This window comes from Ascaphus truei, chromosome 2 (assembly GCF_040206685.1).
Source record: "Ascaphus truei isolate aAscTru1 chromosome 2, aAscTru1.hap1, whole genome shotgun sequence".
NCBI classification, from domain to species: domain Eukaryota; kingdom Metazoa; phylum Chordata; class Amphibia; order Anura; family Ascaphidae; genus Ascaphus; species Ascaphus truei.
The window spans coordinates 390753093-390773024 of NC_134484.1; the positions used below are offsets into that span (position 1 = coordinate 390753093).

At 44.8% G+C, this 19932-nt stretch overlaps 1 protein-coding gene across 2 annotated transcripts; it reads right to left on the reverse strand.

The window, feature by feature from the left end:
• Nucleotides 1–4583: 4583 nt before the first annotated feature.
• ARL4A (ARF like GTPase 4A) lies at nucleotides 4584–7880 on the reverse strand. Of its 2 annotated transcripts, none has more exons than XM_075587230.1 (2): nucleotides 7773–7880; nucleotides 4584–6739 (listed from the first exon to the last, which is right to left on the reverse strand). In XM_075587230.1, exon 2 carries the CDS (start codon nucleotides 6647–6649, stop codon nucleotides 6047–6049), a length of 603 nt encoding a protein of 200 aa, XP_075443345.1. In that variant the 5' UTR covers nucleotides 6650–6739; nucleotides 7773–7880; the 3' UTR covers nucleotides 4584–6046. The 2 variants fall into 2 exon arrangements, with proteins under 2 accessions (XP_075443345.1, XP_075443344.1); XM_075587229.1 differs by having other exon boundaries at nucleotides 7683–7876.
• Between the last annotated feature and the right edge of the window lie 12052 nt (nucleotides 7881–19932).

Consider the following 19932-nt stretch of genomic DNA (forward strand, 5'->3'; position numbering starts at 1 on the left):
TTTACATCCAATTACCAAGGGAGTGACATTAAGAAACAACCCCCAATCACCTCCACTATAAAAGGAGAGTGGCATGAGTCCAGCAACCCCTGATGAAGTGAATGATTTCACAAAACATGTAGGGCTGGCAGTGTTCCCTAAAGTCTGGTTGGTAGCCCAAGTCCTAAGGTGAAGTTCTGGTCGCTCTGGCTGTCTAAAAATTGGTGCGGAGATCGATCGCATAGGAGGTGACATCACAGCAGCGCCTGCATCGGCAGCACTGACGGATCACACAGCAGCAGACAAACACAAGGATCAGGATACTATAGGACATTACAGTACCCTCCGATTGGGCACCGCCCTTTCCCTTAAGTGTGAAGGCCTTTATTTATGGACACCTTGTGAGACACCATATGCTTTTTATGTAGTTTTTATTAAAACTGCACTTCTATGGGCGTTTTGTGCAGTCTTTTTCTTTCCTACATTTTGCATATGCCTTCAACAAAACAAAATGTGTGATTGAGATAGTTCAGAGTTCAATTATTTTTTTAATTGAAGTTAATGATAATGTATTGGGAAAAAAATGAAAGTGCAAAGATTGCGTTTGTAACAACTACAGAGTTGCTTAATTTATGTGAATATTATATTTGCATATAGAACGGTTCATAAGACATTTTAATGGATTAAAAATGTTTGCCAAACTGTCATTTAAAAGTGCAATCCCACATAATCACCCAGTTGAATTTCTTCTGGGCCCCTGCACCAGGAAGGGTTAGTCAAAGGTTAGGCTAAGGCCCAGGTATCTCCGCTGCAACGCGCGCCCGCGAGATTGGCAGCGCGTGCAGCCGATTACCTGGTCTGCAGCTCACTGCAGGAAAAGAGACCGGGGGGGCGCGTGGCGGGGGAGTGACGGGGGCGCGGCCATGACGGCACCCGGCAGGTTCGCCCTCATTGGCTGAACCGCCGGGGGGCGTGCCGTATCGCTTGACGCGAGTCCTGCTCTCAATTCTATTGAGAGCAGGAGCAGCTCTCGCCCCAGCGCTGCGGCTCCCCCTCGCAGCGGTCACGGCGCCATTGAGGGGAGGGCTCTCGTCCGTGCAGCGTCCGCCACAGCGGACGCTGTAGTAGGCAGCGGGGTCAAGGCCTTAAGGTAAGGTAGGGAGGGGGATAAGAAGCAAAAAGGTGACACCATGTGCTCATGTGCATGTCGTTACCCAGAATCCCTGGCTGCAAGGAAAACATTGTAATCATTGAAGCTATTACAACACAGGTTTTGATGGTTTTTGTTTGAAGAAAACATGGAAACAAACCTTTCCTTTTTAAAAATTCTAAAAAGGCAGACGCCGACATGAATCTAACTATGGCTATAATTCTGCATTTCCTTCCACTTAAAGTTTTTATACTTGGTGTATTAAATATATAGAGACATACCTGGAATAAATGAAACCCATCGTGTAACATGAGATGCGAGTTTTATTATTCATGGGAATTATGTCATACTTATGAATAATTAAATATTAGTTAAGGTCACAACCTTCTTTCCACAAAAATATAAACAGTGTTGCGAGTTCCAATTATATTTAAAAAGACGTTACTTAATGCGCTTATAGATTGGACAAGAAAATCTCTGCATGGGGTAAAGGTTTATCAGAACTAAAAGAAATCCCCCCACCCCCCAACAATAAAAGAGTGTTAGCTGTAGTTGGATTCATAATTAAAAAAAAAAAAAAAAAAAGTACAACCATTGCTATTATAAAGGATTAGGGTCCTCATTCCCTTCTGAATCTATTTGTCTGTCCTTGTGTCATTTTGTTGGTCACTCTGTACTGCAGAATACGTTGGCATTTTACAAATAAAAGGATACTAATACTAAATCACATCTTTGCCATGGGTAAAATTATTTTTTAGATGGTAAACATTTCAGAGCAGGGACCTTATTACATATTTTTTCATTGTGTTAAATTGTATGTATTTTATGGTGTTGTTCTTTTCCTTACTTCTCATTATAATGTGCTTGGAATATGTTTGCAATAATTATTATATGTATATATAAGTGAAACGCAAAAAAAAAAAATCATATATGGACTTGCAAGTAAATAATTCACTGGATCATGGTTACTAGCGATGCACAAAATTCAAAGACTGATGACATGGATATTTGTTTCACAACAATTGAGCAGAATTGCTAATACTTCAGTGTGATGAGAATGATTGATTTTGCTAAATTTAACTCCTGGTACTGTTAAATATTTGTCTATACGTTTGAGGTGTTTTTTGCACACCTAATATTTTACCAAATATAAATTCACTGTAACCTGATGCTTATTCGATATGTTAATCTTTGCCTCAGATACTGTAATTTCTAGGATTCCACCAAAGTCTTAACATGCACTGAAGTTGTTTCAGCCAGCTGTGCATAGTGTACACAAACTTCACCCTATCTTATGGTCTACATAGATACCACACATTCCTGCTCTTGGAATGGCATCCTTAAGGCTATGTTCTACAATAAAGATCTGTTTGGTCATTCCTTTGTATTAATCTCAATTTTTTTTTTTTATGATCAGGGCTTTTGTTCTGGCAGAAATATTACATATACAGCACCTGAACCTGTGGGAGAAACCCTACTAAACCACAATAACAAATACCAATTATAATTTCTTACCACGATAATGAATACCAATGAATTTGCCAACATTTCAACATAAAAGCCTGTAGCACTCAGTATGGTTAACTGCATTTTTTTTTTTTAATAACCCTCTGAATTTTGTGTAAATTGAAAAGTTGTGTAATCTACCATACATTACTTGCACTAGCACCAAATTTGGTATTTGTCCCACCCCCCGCATATCTGGACATGTCAGTTGTTCTGGCTAAATATCACATTCTACACCAGCGTTTGTTTTTTCCTCCCTTCCCCCGGGGACACTTGTTGAAATTACAATAAAATTAAATCAGTATCATTTAAACACCTTTACCATTTAAAAATGGCCGCTGTACACATTTAATAGTTTTTAAAATGTAGGACCGACAGTAACTTTAATTGCACAATACCAGATATTATGCAGGAAATAATGTTATATAAGTTACAGAAAATGCTGTTCATTCCTTAAACAAGCCCACGGTTGATGATCAGAGATAAATGAAGACCATGTTTGAAAGGCTGTCCTTTTAAGGGATCCTAAAAACATTCAGTTGCACCACTAAGTGTGTACAAAATTGTTCTGGAAATTAAACTTAATGAGACGAAGCCAAGCTTAGGTGGCAATTAGACATCAGGTTAATGGGCCCTAAAGCCTGTCACTCCATTACCAGCCCCAATCTACAGTTTTAACCAAGGGAAAATTAACATCCCATTTCATGAAACAGTTTAATTCAGTGGTGCCCAACTTCTGTCACAGAGGCTTAATCATCGGCCTATAGTTTATTATAGATGCAGGAGGTAGCAATAGCTTTTATTTAATCAATATAAAAAGCCGATACCAGGTACTGTGTGTAAAACACACAAATGTAGGTCTCGTTTATCTAGAAATTATAAGTTGCATATCAGCCTGGGAATAGTGAAGTTTGCTAAATTAATTTCTTACCCTCACCACCCCCCACCCATACAAGGGTCGATACCATTAAGGGGAGTGTAGAGAAAGGGACTCTGGCTGTGCAAACACTAACACATAGCAATATACTAAAGAAACCCCTAGCAAGTGTTCACTCATTCACCATGCTAACAAACAATTTTTTTTAACACACTGTTGTCAGGTTTTTATAAAGGCATCAATAACCCAAACATGTCTGACATTAGTACCCTTTGAACCGATGAGCAATTGTCTCTTTAAAATGTTGCAGTTAAATTATTTATTTTTTTCCCCTCGGGGAAAAAAACAACTAAAGGGGGGAGGTTTCATAGAGAAAAGCTTTGAAAACAGACAAGGAAAAAAAACATTTTGTCAGGAGGACTTTAGCCTTTTGTTTATTGAAGCTGAAGACAATATCCACATGTCTATATTTATAGAAATTACCAAAAATCAGTGAGCCTTGTCACTAATGCAGGTACATACAAATACACACAGAAGTTCCACCAGAAGCTACTTTTACTCTTCTGAAATGACCAAATGTTTATTAAGCCAGCTGCCAAATCATTCTTATAAAAAAGGTAAAGTGCAGTTTGGTATCTTTCTAAAACAGTGACAGTTATGCAAATAAAACAGATGTGCAAACACAATCAATAAGTTGCATGGAGTTTAGACAGTATCCTCTGATGATGGCAATCAGACTATGAATGTCGGTGGATTGCAGAGCTCATTTCCAATGCAAACTGCAATGCTGGATGATATCAGTAGAGGTAATCTGTGCACGGTTTGTTATAATATTAAAATAGGTAATCAAATGTAATAGTCCATAGAAAAGGGGTATACAGCAGTATCGTGGCACCAAGAATGAGGCCTATCAAGTTCTCTCTCATTCAAGACAAGACTTTAAAAAAAAAAAAAAATTTTTTTTATATATATATATATATATATATATATATATATATATATATATATATATATATATATATATATATATATATATATATATATATATATATATATATATATATATATATATATATATATATATATATATATATAAATATTTTCTGTGTACTTCATGAATGTCCAGGTTTGCTTGCTGCATTGTTAAATCCACTAAAAATACATATTACAGTGAATTGAAGGCCAGATAGAATGGGAAGCACATAAACCCACACATGGATCTGAAACCAATAGTGACCCAGTTAATTGCACAATAGAGCATTAGTATTTTCTAGAAAGTGGGACAGACAGTCCTTATACCCTCGTTACAGGACTAGACGGTAGCGCCGGATAAAATGCTTTCCACTGCAATCCAAAACAAATTCCATCTACATTCAAGTTTTACTTCAGGACCAAAATACCACAATTTAATATTCTAGTGCTATTGTCTGCACTGAAGCGGACCTTCAATAAGCCTCCCTTTGCTATAAGAGCAGTTTGAAACTCTAAGGATTACAGTAGGTAAATGAATGTTCCACCATGTAATTCAAGTGTAAAACAGAAAAAAAAAAATGTTCCATTCAAAACCAGTGATCGGGAAGCAGCACTCTGCTAAAGCATACAATGACCTAACAGGTTTACATACTTTGTGGAGCGTGGAGGTTTGAAAGGTGCACCTTTCATTTGCTACTTTTTTCTATATATCTAGATGTAACTTTTATTGTCTTATGTCCAAAAACAAAAACTTTTGGATTCAAAATGTCAAAATTGTGTTCATGTAGCATAATTCAGAGCACAAACCTTTTTTATTATGACAAATGCAGCTGCCAACGTTGGGGTTGAACAACTGAGGATTATTTTTGGAAATAGAACACTGAAATCAGACATTCTTTCTACCTGCAGACTGCATTTCTGAACTAACAACTATGGATCAAATTCTGATGTGTAGAATGCACAGCATTTCTTGTGACATAACCAGATGAATGTATGAGCATAAAAAATAATATATATATATCCATCATGCATTGCATGTATACTACATATCCTTACAAAGACTAATATGTTGTATATTATCCCAGATCTGTGGGGCAATTCCCACACAACTTTGCTAATAGTGGCTTGAACTAACATTTCATTTTTATGGTCGAGATTTGTTCAAGAAGTCGGTTTGATTTTTGGTGAAATTACCATACTTGCCCACTACTTAAATGCATTAGTATACTGAATTGTAGGAGTTTGCTCTTAAAAAGGCACGATCCGCTATTTCAAACACCCAGCAAATATTCACAGTTGCTGACCACTCAAGAGGACTAGATTTTGTATCAGTCACTAACGTACATGTTAAGTTTTCTTGATGGTTGTGAAAACTTGACACATTTGAAGTGTTGTTGGAACTGCAGAACTTCCCAAGCAAAATGCTGCATACTGAAAATGAACACGTAACGGAGCTTAAACAGTATCACACCAGGCAGCCCAGGCTTCTGATACAGACCTGTTTACGTCAAATTGACGCCAGAACTACTTTACATACTAGAATGCAATGTTAAAGTAAAAGTTCATCTCTTCTTCTTCTGCTGCCTGAGAATTTTTCTTCTCTTAATAATCATATCGTATAGCTTTTCTAATCCCTCCCTTAGTCCATCTCCTATGATTGCACATGTAGGCTGTAGATGCCAAGGAGTTGATGAACTCAGCTCATTCAGTGCCAACATCTTCTCAATATCTGATAGAGACAGGGAGTTCCGGAGGTCCTGTTTGTTAGCAACTATTAGGACAGGAACTCCCTGGTTCTCTGATATCTTGGTGATTTTATACAGTTCAGTTTTTGCTTCTTCCATCCTTTCAGTGTCCACAGAGTCCACCACAAATACAATCCCATCTGTGCACCTTGTATATGACTTCCAAAGAGGTCTTAGCTTTTCCTGCCCACCTACATCCCAAAAGTGGAAAGTCACGGTTTTGGAGTTACCCAGCGGCACTTTAATCTTCTCTGCATTAAATCCTTTGGTAGGAACAGTGTTCACAAATTCATTGAATTGTAACCTGTATAAAACAGTTGTTTTTCCCGCACAGTCCAAGCCCAGGATAACAATGTGAAAAGCTTGGAAAGAAGGTAAGCCGGAGAGAATAGGAGTTTGTTCTGAAAGTCCATTACCCATTTTATACTTTGATGTCAGCAAATGAAATGCATATAATATATCCAAGTAAGAGCAGTGTCTTCAAAGCATGTCACTCAGTGGTGCTGTAACCTAAAAGAAACATATATTAAAAAAAAAATTACTACAATATAAATTTAGTACTAAAGAGGCCTGAAATCCACAATACTATGGGGTTATTTTTCTCAAGATTTATGTGAACACTTTACTGCTGAAACGTTTTGCACCTGCTGCTTTATACAAACAATAATGGTGCATGCTAAATTGGACAGCCTTTTATCACACAAAGTTTGATCAAACACTCAAATGCCCCACACTGCCAATAACGGTTGATGGCTCAATAATTATGTGAGCCTTTGAAAGAAAAAAAGGAATGACATTTCTTATATGGATGCAGACACCCACAGGACACATCAGGAGGTGCCTTTTGTGACTAAAAGGGAAAAAAAATGTAAATCCGGTCTGAGTTAGCATGAGAAAAACAAACCCCTGCAGGGGAAGGAGGAATCCTGCCCTGATATCACAGACTAGACCATCAATGATCACACACACACACTGAACACATTAAGAATACCCAAGTGATAAAGCGAAGTATCCTACTTTATTTCAAAAGATCTGCTAATAATCCAATGTAATTAATCTGGCCTGAAATATACATAAACAAAGTAAGGAAAACATACAGGGTGTCAGACGACCTGGGACTAATTATATTACAGGCCGCCCTGGGACTGAGAGCATAAAACGAAGACAGCCAAGGATTTCCCAGTATCCCCAACATCTTGCTCTCACTACACCGAGCTCCCCCTCCTCCCCCACCACTCCACGATCACACTGCGACAGATAACATGTAACCCAGGATAGATGTGAACATGTCAGAGGACCTTCTATACAGTATGTTACTATCGCGTGTTTCCTCCAAAGCCGCTGGCCAAGGTTCACGGACAGTATGCAAGTTATATCATTGTGCCAACATTAAAGTACGTGCTTATCATTCTGCAAACAGGAAGCGCCTGCCCAAAACCCATTCAACCCTTACCTGCCGTAGCAAAGTGAATGAATGATATGCACGGTAGCAGCAACTAGGTAAAGTGAAAAACCATGCCCCGGCAGCAGCAGTAACACGCACCTCCAGTGCAGCAGTTCTGTGCTTTGCAGTGGTGCAGTGCCTGCTATCTGCAGGGCGCGCGCATCACTCTGCCTCCTCCGCCACCGACACCAAGAGCTGAAAGCAGGCACATTGCGAGACAAGTGACTTTGCGCCAAGCCACGCCTTCTGCACAGCTCTGCTTCTGATTGGCCAGCGAGGTGCGCTCCGGCCAGCCAGCCCCTTTATTTGTGATTGGCTTGGCGCCCAGTCTGTCTTCCTTTCTTGAAATGCCTCACCTGTTGGCGCCAAGTAATGGGCATGAGAGCGAGACTGCTCTGTGCATACGTATACCAGCAATTATCTATTATTATGTATGTTTGTGTGCAGGTAAAATAACTAAGTAACGTTAATTATGCACTTTGCGATGCCAAAAGCACATTCAAACTGTTTAAAGTTCCCTCGAAAATTTGTTTTAGCAAAAGGCAGGAACAAAAACTAAACACAATGCTGTTAAATAACTAAATCTTAGTGTTTAATTTCTCCATAATTAGTAACTAATCATTCCTACGGAACAACGAAAAGATATCCAATAAAGTGCTACCAAAAATGTGACATGCATACTTGAAAACGAGATGTAACTCAATGTATTTTTCCCTGGTGAAATATTTTAGGAATAAATAAAATGTCACTGTTACCCATAGGTTGGAGCTGTACAAGTTGCTTATCTCCTTTCCTGATTGCCTTACTCTGATCACTTTAAGGCTGCGCTTATTGTGCCGATGACAGCAACGCAACATCGCGTCAACAAATGCTTTGCCGTCGTCACATGCGCTTATAGTAAGCGCGGTGCGACGGCTCGGTCGCGATCACTGAAAGTCATCTCAATTTGATTTTTCCAGCGACCGTAGCCTGACGTCACCGTCCCCGGCACTATAAGTGTAGCCTTAAACACAATTTAACTAATCATTCAGCTAAAGGGACACTCCCTGGTTAGCTGCAAAATGTCAGAGACAGGCTGATTTGACTGTTCTTCTAAGGACAGTGGCATAAACTGTTCAGGATCTGGATAGCTGTTAGGTTATATTGATGCAAATAAGTGGTATTTGTGGCTTTTGAAAATATATTTTAGTCAATTCATTTCAAGATACAAGACTGATATTTTAGACTATTAATTAATAGTCTGGTTGAAGGATTGGCTCAGAGTAAAGGCACAGACTCTGAAAACCACAGCACTGAGTTTGAAGCAAGAGAACCTAGTTCAAATCCTCTGCCATCGGGCAATCTACTTTATCTCCCTGTTGATAAATCCCACATGGTATAACACTATAAAATCTGCATAAAATCTAAACATTTGACTAATTTCTTTGCATTTCTCTTGAAAGGGCCTTGATGTGGCCCTTGCCCAAGCAACTGCTATGAAATGAACAGGAGCAAAGAACAAATTTTCCACATTAAAACTCACTAGCAAGGCGCTTTGAATATATACAGTAGAGTTGTTATACATACTCGTAAAACTTTGCAATATTTTACTTTTCATATTTTTATGTATTTTTAATACTATAGTATTTTTAATTATATTATAAGCTTGTGGTCCTTCTATTCCTAAATGCTTTCTGATGTAGAACTGGTTGAAGAGCCCTGTACTAATGGATGAAGCAACTATTGGAAACATGTTAGCTCGCAAATGCAGTATCTTTAGCTTGATTCATAGCACATATACTGTAGGACTAGATTATTAAACAGTGCTAAGCCGCAAAAGACACTTTATGGCCTATTGAATATGGCCTGTAATGTTAATAAATGAGGTGTCGCATCATATTTATTGAAGTAATTGTCCAGTAAAATATATGAATAATCCAATATATCTGTAATCATTTCTCGCAGAAGACTTTGCAGATATACTGATCACTGCATCTTTTCTGCTGAAGAAAACCCACAATCAGCAAAACCATAAGCACAATCATCCTGATCCTTCCCTTACTCCACCCAGATATCAGCACTGAACATACACATGCACTCCCTGTCGCACCCCCTAAAGATTAAACACCACACCAATTAAAAGGACATCCACCCTTTTACATTCCTCCTTGTCCCGTCAGTGCTGCCAATATAGAGTCATTTATGCCTGTGTTTTCTCATTTTATTCTGACACCGTCTGCCGTAGTGTGATTGTCATCAATCATTTATTATTATGCATTAGGGCAGGAGTGCGCAAACTTTCTGCCCTGTGCCCCCCTGCCTGCTCTCACCCACTGCTCGTGCCCCTCCTTACCTTGTCTCAAGCGTCAAATAACGCCACTGGGTGATGTGACATCACATGACCCCGCGGCTTCATTTTGATGCCGCGTTGCTATGGTGACGCGTCACCCAAACCCGTCTGGGTCAAGGTAAGGGAACTTACAGAGGCCTCACGCAGTCCTCCAACATTTCATTTAAATGCTTTGGGGAAGAGCGTGGGGCCTCTGTAAACGCTACGCCCCCCTCAAAAAATCTCTCACACCCCTGCATTAGGGGACAGTTCCTATCCCATGAGCGTAAAGGGTAACTCAACTCCCATTGCGTTTTATGACAGGACATTTTGAAGCAACACTTTACAGTACCTAACTTTTTGTGATGCTTCTCATGTGCAAGCAAGAAACACCGCCAAAGATTAGATTGTAAGCTCTTTGGGGCAGTCTCTCCTTTAACCTTAGGTTGTCACTTACCGGTTGAATTTATTCCCATTGTTTGTAATGTATTTACCTCCTATTGCAATGGTGTAATGTGGTGCATACATGGTTGGCATTTTACAAATAACATTATACATACAATTGAGAAATTTAACTAGTAACATAAAATTTGATGGCAGATAAGAACAACTTTGCCCATGCAGTCTGCTCAATTATAGTATTCACCCCCAGGGCTGCCGACAGGGGGGGAGAGCCAGGACAAGTGTCCCGGGCCTGGTGGCTGCGGGGCCACCAACAGCAGGGGACAAAGGACACTGGCGTGCCCGTTTAGTTAATATATATATTTTTTTAAAAACTGCTCCCGGCACTAGTCTCCCTATCGGCAGCGCCGGAAGTCAAGTGTCTTAAGCTTCCGGCACGAGAGGGAGGTCCGGCACGAGCGGGAGCAGCATTGTGGAACAGGTGCCTGCAGCGGGGCCGGCGGCAACTGCTGTGATCAGCCGCCGGGCCCCCTGCAGCACCAACCAGCACAGTCATCCCCCTCCCCCAGCACCGTCACCCCCCCTCGCAGGACTGGGACCGCAGCACAGGATCCCCTCGCCTCCCCTCCGCAGGACCGCCTCCCCCCCCCCGCCGCAGCACGGCCCCCTCGCAGGACCGCCTCCCTCACCGCTGCAGCACGGGCCCCCTCGCAGGACCGCCACCCCCCCCCCCCCGCCGCAGTACAGGGCCATCCCGCCACAGCGCAGAACCGTCCTGCCACTCCCCCGCAGCGCAGTGTCGTCCTGCCCCTCCCCTGCAGCGCAGGGCCCCGCCACCACCCACAGCACAATGACGTGTCCTCCCCCTCCCCCCCGGGCCATCCCACCAGCCCCCGCAGCATCGGGGGACCCCGCAGCCATTGCCCCCCCCTCCACCGCAGACAATCCCGAATGTATGTATGTATATGTATTTGGGGGAAGGGAGCAGAGGGGTTTATATGTATTTGGGGGTGTTTTCTTTTATATATGTATTTGAGGGTTGGGGGTTTTAATATGCATTTGCGGGTGTTTTCTTTTTAAAATATATGTAACGGGTTTTCCCCCCCCAATCTCACATTGGCCCGGGTACTTTAATAACCAACCCCCATTACGTGTGTTTAGTGGTGCACCTGTAGGCCACAGAACTCCCGAGTCTCCCGCTTGATGGTATTAGGGGATATCCAACAGGATAGGTTGCTGAGGTAGTGGGTGCGAGTTCAACTTACATCACGTGCAGCGCCTCCACCTCATCAGGGTCTATGCTTCCGCAGGGAGATGGTCCTGGTGAGGAACTCCTTCTTGGTAGTGCCATCCACTGCGGAGTAACTTCACACTCACACAGTGGGGGTATCGTTAACAAGGTCATCTTTATTGTAGACGGTGATGTAGCAGACTGCCCCATGCAGCTGCCGGCTCTAGCCGCACATCTCTCCGTGCTGTCCCTTTGCCAGGTACGCCCTCCCAAATTGAAGTGGGATTCCCTCTTCTCCTAGGGAGATTCTTTCTGCGCCAGGTTCCTGGACACAGAGTGGCTTAGACAGGCTGATTGGTCAACCTGGACCTCTAGTTACGTCACTAAGGTCACAAAGTGTACCTACAATCCCTTATGCAGGACAATACAACTTCCCAACAGCTTTCCACAGCTGCTGGAACACACTGAAACTAACTGTGTTGTGCCTTATATACTTCAGGAGGCAGGCTCCACTATCCAGAGACTCAGAGCATACAGCCACTCCCCTCCATACATAGGGCACCTCACCATGGTGTGAGGGAAAACCTCCATAACTACTGCTTGCATACCTGTATTTACCAGGACTTACTGCCAACAGAGAGGAAAGTAATATACCATTATTATGCATGGCTATATACTCCCCCTGGTGAATCCCCACCGTCCCGGCTGGGCCTAAATTTGGTGTACCTTGCTCCAGGAAACACTGAAAAAGAACACACAAACTTAGCGTTTAAACATTATCACTTCACATAATAATGCCCGAACATACGCTTACTGACCAGCAGAGAGCGTCAAAGAAAAAGGCAGACCACTCGTCAACGAACGGTAATAGTAGTGTCGAGGGTCTGGTTTCTTCACCTCCCGCCCCGCTGCATCATGGACAGTTACACTAAACTCTCGTGGCAATCCTCTCTTATTAACGATATAGTATTCAATATCATTACGCAGCCACCTTTCTCTATTGTCCTCTATTTCCCTCATCAGAGGTTCGGGGACATATGGGTATTCCAGCCCGTGTGACCTTTTATATTTAGCTGCAATAGCCCGTTCAGCTCGGCAAGCTCGGGTCAACTTAGTTTGCCCAGCCCTTCCTGGCAACACCCATGACAGGGGCTCATCTAATTCCACCGGATCATCTAACCCTTCAGATCCCTTTGGGGTAATAAGACCCACTTGTATTCGGTCCCACCGTACTCGTAGCTCCTTGAGATAGGCCTCATCGTCAAAATCCCCATGGGCCCACCAATGGTCAACCACCCCATCCCTTTCTAGAATAAACCGGGTGCGGTCGATCCAAGCGACATATCCTTCATATAATGGTGCCCACCACCTAGTCTCCAGTACCTCCTCAGAGTTAGGTTCTAGTGGCTCCTCCTCAGCATCAGGCCCTCCCGAGGATACCCCTGAAGTACCCTCAGATCGCGCAACCCTTTCCTTACGCTGCGACCAGTGTCCGCCCTCAATGCTCAGCGCACTATGGCTTTCACTAACTATCGACCCTCGTCGAGAAATCCTCCCTCCACCCTCCGATTCATCATCTGAAGTTCCCCAGTCCAGGCTTCCAGTCCATTCTGTGGTATGACCCCGGGAATCCCCTGACACACCCAAACTAGAGGTAGACCCAAAGGAACCAGTGACAGGGACAGGGGCTTGAACTAGGGCCTTGGGGCTAACTTTAGGGATGAACGGGGTTTGGGGACGGGGCTGGACGATAGGTTCCGGCTGGGTCACGGCCTGCTCCTCCGCAACACCTGACTCACGTTCGCCACAATGTTCGCTCTGTCCTTCGGTAGTGGATCCTCTCGTTCTCCGATTCGAGTGTCCACTCCGTCTGCTGTCCGTAGGGGATCGACTCCCACTGCTCGACCGTAGAGGCGCAATCGCCTCCCACTCGACACCGTTCAGGTCGTCCGGAAATGCCTCGGGATCCGCACGTGCTATGATGCCATCTTGGGTTGGGTCCCCAAGCGAGACCTCTTCCTCCACGAGGATATCCGGCAACGCCCTTCTGCTGCGCGGTCCAGCCTGACCCTGGATCCGCTCTTTGTCCACCTCCACCCCCGGGATCTGCGGTGAGCACGGGGTTAACCTACTGCTCCACAGGGTTGGGGTGGATCGACCTCCTTCCGACCCGCTAGTCACCACGGCAGTGGGACTCCGGCGATCGGGTTGTCGCGGCACTGGAGACACTCGACTCCGTGTCTCCACACCACGAGGGATAGCATCTCGCCATGGAATACCAGTTGTGTGGTACTCCGCTAACAAGTCCTGTGCCTCTGCCAGCCTGGCACACTCCTCGTCCGAGGACTCCAATTTACAGTTCGGTCGGGGTATTCCAGTAGGGGACCGTCTATGGGCTCCTTTCCGGTCACCTCTACGATGACTGGGTTTCTCCTGCTTGAGAGTTCGACTTGACTACGGCTCAGCGGGACTTGCACTTGTACTCCATAGTGCACCCGGAAGATCCGCTGCCAACGTCGGGGTAGGATTTCTCATCCCCCCGGCTTGTACCGGCACAAAGGTGGTCATGGGCCACATATATTGCAGTCCACAATGAGGGCATCGAGCCTCACTGCCCATAGCTCCGCCAGGCAGTCTGCACTGCATGCAGAGACAGACCACTGTCTCCACACCCTGTACTCGGATAATCAGGAAGCCTCCTGGAGCCGAATAGGGATGAGTAGAAATCAAAGGACTCTGTTCCACTTTCTCCGTTTGCTCAGCCATGGTCACCAACGGAAGCACTCGTCCGAGCGGTCTGTATTGATCAATGGCTCTTCGCAACTGAAGTGCAGAGGAGGGTTGAGCTGTACCTCCCGCCACCTCCTCCATCGACATCCGGTGGAACTTTAGACCACTCCCCCTGGTTGAAACTAGTGGGATGTCTCGCCGCTTTGTAGGCTGACCCAGCACAGGGGCGGAGTGAGTCATAGTCCATGAGGGCGCGGCTCCAGTTTTCGCGCCAAACTCCCCAACGGGGTGGAGTTTCCTTGTTGCCGCCAATCCTGGCCAGCAATTTGCAAATCGCAGAGTTGCAAGACTTTCTGCAGCTGGCCCACGCGGTGTCCCGGGAACGCGGGAATCGCCATTTTGGTAAGCACTGTCCTTCTTTATATTCGAGGTAGCGTCTGGCTGTTTGTTAATTGGTGTGTAACAAAGTCCATTTCGTTCCTCCCATCTCGCAAGGCTGTCGTCCTCACTATTCTCAGGGGTATCATCCCGAGAACATAGGCATGACAAACACGGCGCAGCCACGGCTTTCACGCCATTCCATAACAAACACACAAGAGTCTCTCCTGTAGCTTGTTCTCCTTCATCGCCCCGGCATCCTGGACCTTCTGCTCCTTGCAGATCCTCCATTCTGACGGTCGCTTCTTGCTCACGGTATACTGGATTATTGTACATGGAGCTCCGCTCTGCGGGGCAGCTACCACATCCGTACAATAAACATGCCTTGTGCACCACCTCGTGTACCTAACATACGTCTAACTCGTTTTTGCACTACCTCAGGCTAGGCTCACTCTCTCAGTGTCTACTGTATCTCCTTCCTCCCAGTCTGTGCTCCCTTCGGTAAGTGATCTGGAATGGCTAGAGTACTCTGGGGCTCCCATGCAGTACTTGGGCGTCTACCTCTCTTAGTCAGCCTAGTGCAGACCCTCTCCAGGACACCTGACCTAGTTAACAAGCTCTCCCTTCTGGCGTCATACCCCTAGTGCGACCTCTAGGTGACTCGAACAGCTATACAGTAGCCCCTCTCCAGACCCACTAACTCCTCTCAGGTTCCCAGGGTATCCCTGCGGTTCCATCCCAACACAGCACAAAGTGGCAGCATACACTTTCCCTATTTCCTAGCGTGTGCCTAGCAAAAGCCTGTCCTGTTGAACATATATATATATATATCTCAGCAGCGCCTCCAATTGTAAGGGGTTTCCCCCCCCCCCCCAATCTCACATTGGCCCGGGTACTTTAATAACCAACCCCCATTACGTGTGTTTAGTGGTGCACCTGTAGGCAACAGAACTCCCGAGTCTCCCGCTTGATGGTATTAGGGGATATCCAACAGGATAGGTAGCTGAGGTAGTGGGTGCGAGTTCAACTTACATCATGTGCAGCGCCTCCACCTCATCAGGGTCTATGCTTCCGCAGGGAGATGGTCCTGGTGAGGAACTCCTTCTTGGTGGTGCCATCCACTGCGGAGTAACTTCACACTCACACAGTGGGGGTATCGTTAACAAGGTCATCTTTATTGTAGACGGTGATGTAGCAGACTGCCCCATGCAGCTGCCGGCTCTAGCCGCACATCTCTCCATGCTGTCCCTTTGCCAGGTACGCCCTCCCAAATTGAAGTGGGATTCCCTCTTCTCCTAGGGAGATCCTTTCTGCGCCAGGTCCCTGGACACAGAGTGGCTTAGACAGGCTGATTGGTCATCCTGGACCTCTAGTTACGTCACTAGGGTCACAAAGTGTTCCTACAATCCCTTATGCAGGACAATACAACTTCCCAACAGCTTTCCACAGCTGCTGGAACACACTGAAACTAACTGTGTTGTGCCTTATATACTTTAGGAGGCAGGCGCATCCCTGATGTCACTATCCAGAGACTCAGAGCATACAGCCACTCCCCTCCATACATAGGGCACCTCACCATGGTGTGAGGGAAAACCTCCATAACTACTGCTGGCATACCTGTATTTACCAGGACTTACTGCCAACAGAGAGGAAAGTAATATACCATTATTATGCATGGCTATATATATATATTTGGGTGGTGGGAGGGTGTTTTTCTATATGTATTTGGGGGTGGGTTTTTATGTGTTTGGGGGTGGGGGAGTTTGGTTGGTATGTATTTGGGTGATAGTTTTTGTTTATGTATTTGGGGTGTGGGGAGTTGTATGTATTTGGGGGGTAGTTTTTTTTTATGTAGCTGGAGGGGTGGGGGTTTGTATATATATTTGGGGTGGGATTTTTTAAATGTGTTTGGGGGTGGGAAGGTTTTTGTATTTTGGAGGTAGTTTTTTTTGGTTTGTATTTTATGGGGGGGGTTATGTGTGAGGTGGGGGAGGGAATGAGTGAGGAGTGGGGCTATTGACAGAGGAGGGGGACTGTGAGAGGAGAGAGGGTTTGTAAGAGGGGGTGAAGGAGTGAGTGATGAAAAGAGTGTGTAAGAGTGAGACGCAGGGGAGAGAAATACATGTGAGGCAGGAAGGGCGGATTGAGTGAGAGTGGGGTAATTGATGGATGGGGAGAGAGAGGTGAGAGGGGGTGAGTGAGGAAGAGAGGGAGTGAGACAGAGGGGAGAGAAATAAATGGGAAGAGGGGGGAAAATTGAGGGGGCTCGCGAGGTGTGAAATGGGGGGGCTCGCAAGACTGCCAACACGGGGGGGTGGGAGGGACACGTTGTAACTCTAGTCCTGGACACCGGGAAATCTGTCTGCAGCCCTGTCTTACAAGTTCCTACAGAGGTAGCCTATGTGGTATTGGGATTATCCAAGTAGGAGCCCTAGGATCTAATCAGAGCAGCCCTGGTGAGAGGCCCTTTGTTGTCTTCGGCAGAGTGCTCAAGAGACGCACATAGTAGCTTGTACTGGGATAGTGATCCCACAGCTCATGATAATAAGGGTAACCTAATATGGGCACAATTGATATAGAGAGTTATGGACACTACGCAGAAGATTGTCACTTAAGATAACAGTAACAAGCCTAACCACCTCCCTAGCATGAGAGAGTAAGGATTACCTAGGGAAGAATTCAAGTGTACAAACATGGTTGTTCACCAGTTAAAGACAACAATGTCTTGTTGTGAAGAGCATTATCAACGGCTGTTAATAAAGCTCCTGTTTATACCATAAAAGTTCCTGGCGCCCTTCATTATTCCATCAGTATATCTATGCGCAGCCTGCGCGGATCCAGGACCCTTATAAGGTATGAGACTGAAAATGCATTGCACATAGTCAACTGATGTAAACATTTTAAAGGCCGGGCAAGGAGGGTTACATTTGGCATAATTTTTTATGTTTTTGAACTTTGGATATGAAGACATTTTTTTTTTTTTTTTTTCAGAGTTTTTGTGTGTTTCCCGCCATGGAAACTGTTTTGCTGCTTATATACTGTGAATATTGTTCTTGAAAATGATAGTTGCCAAGGATTGTGATTCACTTGTTCTCTCGCTAAAGAGAACTCAATTTAGCAAATTTACACAGATTAAGCAAGGATTGTACAAATTTGATCAAAGGAACAATTTTTCTAATCTCTATGCATTAGGAGCTGATTTGTGCAAGATAACAGTGTTGAGTACTACAGTAGCTACAAGTTTCACAAAAGAGGAAGAAATTGTCATCCCATGCCAGTGGCACATTATGTGCCCGGCTAGGTACGCGTGCGTGTGGGGGCGCGGCCTCTACGTCATGGAGCTGGAAAGGGGATTGGGAGGGAGGATGGGGGGCTGAGAGTCACGTCACGTGACGCGCTTGCGAGCGGCAAATTCAAATTTGGATATGGAGCCACCTCCTCAATACTGTCGTTGAGCTACGCCCACGGAGGAGAGAAAAAGAGCGGCATCTACTCTGGATGTTCATGTCCTGGAGGACAGGAGCACTGCCCCAATTATGTCCCCCAACAAGGGACATGCCACGGACGTTGCTTCTGTAGAAATACCTACAGAGGCAATGGCACTGTAGGTGAATGAGGATGTCTCAGCAATTCCGATTGGGAGGGAGCCAAGTGATAAATGTGGCATTGAAACTACAGATCATACTGCTGATATGGCAGCACATGACAGAGCCGTGACCGGAAATCATCGCTGCATGCAGAGGAGGGTTTGACTGATTTATATCCCACTCTATTCCAGTCTAATGTGATGGGAGATGACTGTAGAGTGATGACACAATATAGCCAAATTGAGTGGACCAGGATATTGGTCTCGTTGAGGGGTAAAGTGGTGCACTGTTAGAAGGGCTTGCTAACTCCTGAAGAGGAGGCCTACCAGGTTCATCCAAATGCCATAGCCGATTTTACAATTAGGATGTGCTCTAGCAGAGACCCCTACCACCCCAGTTCACAGGATTTTTGACTCGGCTGAGCTGGGCTGATCGGGGAGTATGGGACAGGGTGAGAGATACTTGGGGACTAGAATATCCTTATTTTTCCGAAGGGGTTATGGACACAGTTGATATGTTTTGAGTCCAATGGATTGAAAATGCTATAAAGAACTATATCACCCACTATAGCCAGGCTGATATTGCTACCAGAGAAGACCGGGTGGCTCAATTAATACGGATATGGCCCATAGTCCGCAGTATACATAAAGATTGAGTAGAGTATGTGGATTACACCGGGTTTAAACAGGTCCATTTTGTGGAGGTACCTGATGGTAAGGGAGGAGTACATAGAAAGCCCAATCCTGCCCATTATTGGTGAATGTAAGTTTTCTGGTCTATAGAGGCAAGTATCCTGTCACCAGCCCCTACCTTAATGTAAAAGTTATGTGGCGCTAGCCGGGTGCGCCGCTGAGCCTCCTAAGGCTCTAACCGCTCCCTGCTCCGGCCCCCACCTTTGGAAGCAGCCGGCGGGTCCGTCGCTGGCTTCGGCGGCGACCGCGCTGCCACAAAGGAGGGGCTCTCTAGGAGCCGCCGGGGACCGGGGCTACACAAGCATAACACCTCCCTAGCATGAGAGAGTAAGGATTACCTAGGGAAGAATTAAAGAGTACAAACATTGTTTTTCACCAGTTAAAGTGTATATAGTAACGAATGTCTTGATGTGAAGAGCATTATCAAGGCTGTTAATAAAGCTCCTGTTTGTACCATAAAAGTTCCTGGCTCCCTTCCATCAGTATGATGCATGGATCCAGCACCTTGATACGGTATGAGACACTGAGAAAAGCCACCTACATAGTAAAGTAATGTAAACTCCTTAAGAGACAGGCAAGGAGGGTTACATATATATCATAGGATAAATAAAGTTTTCTAACTACAAAATGTGTAGTAAGAATCTTGTTTTCACTTCAATGAAATAAAATGTTTTTAACTACTTCTAGATATAAGAAAATAGGATTATTCATTTTAACACATTCACTTCTCTTGGTTAACCCAGCCAATGCCAGTCACAAGCCCGGATGAAAAATGGGAGAGTGTTGGTTCTCGTGGCGACAGAACTGGAAAATTAGCCAAGAACCCAATGTCAGGACAACAATTACGAAGCGTGTAAACACTAGAGGACGTTTTGAACATCCTGCCGCTGGCCTCTACAACGCATCGCTCCCTGCCTTGTAGAAGATGAAG

Bases quoted from the DNA above. Each gene is read 5' to 3' on its own strand.
- ARL4A (XM_075587230.1), bottom strand. From the start codon at position 6,649: ATGGGTAATGGACTTTCAGAACAAACTCCTATTCTCTCCGGCTTACCT.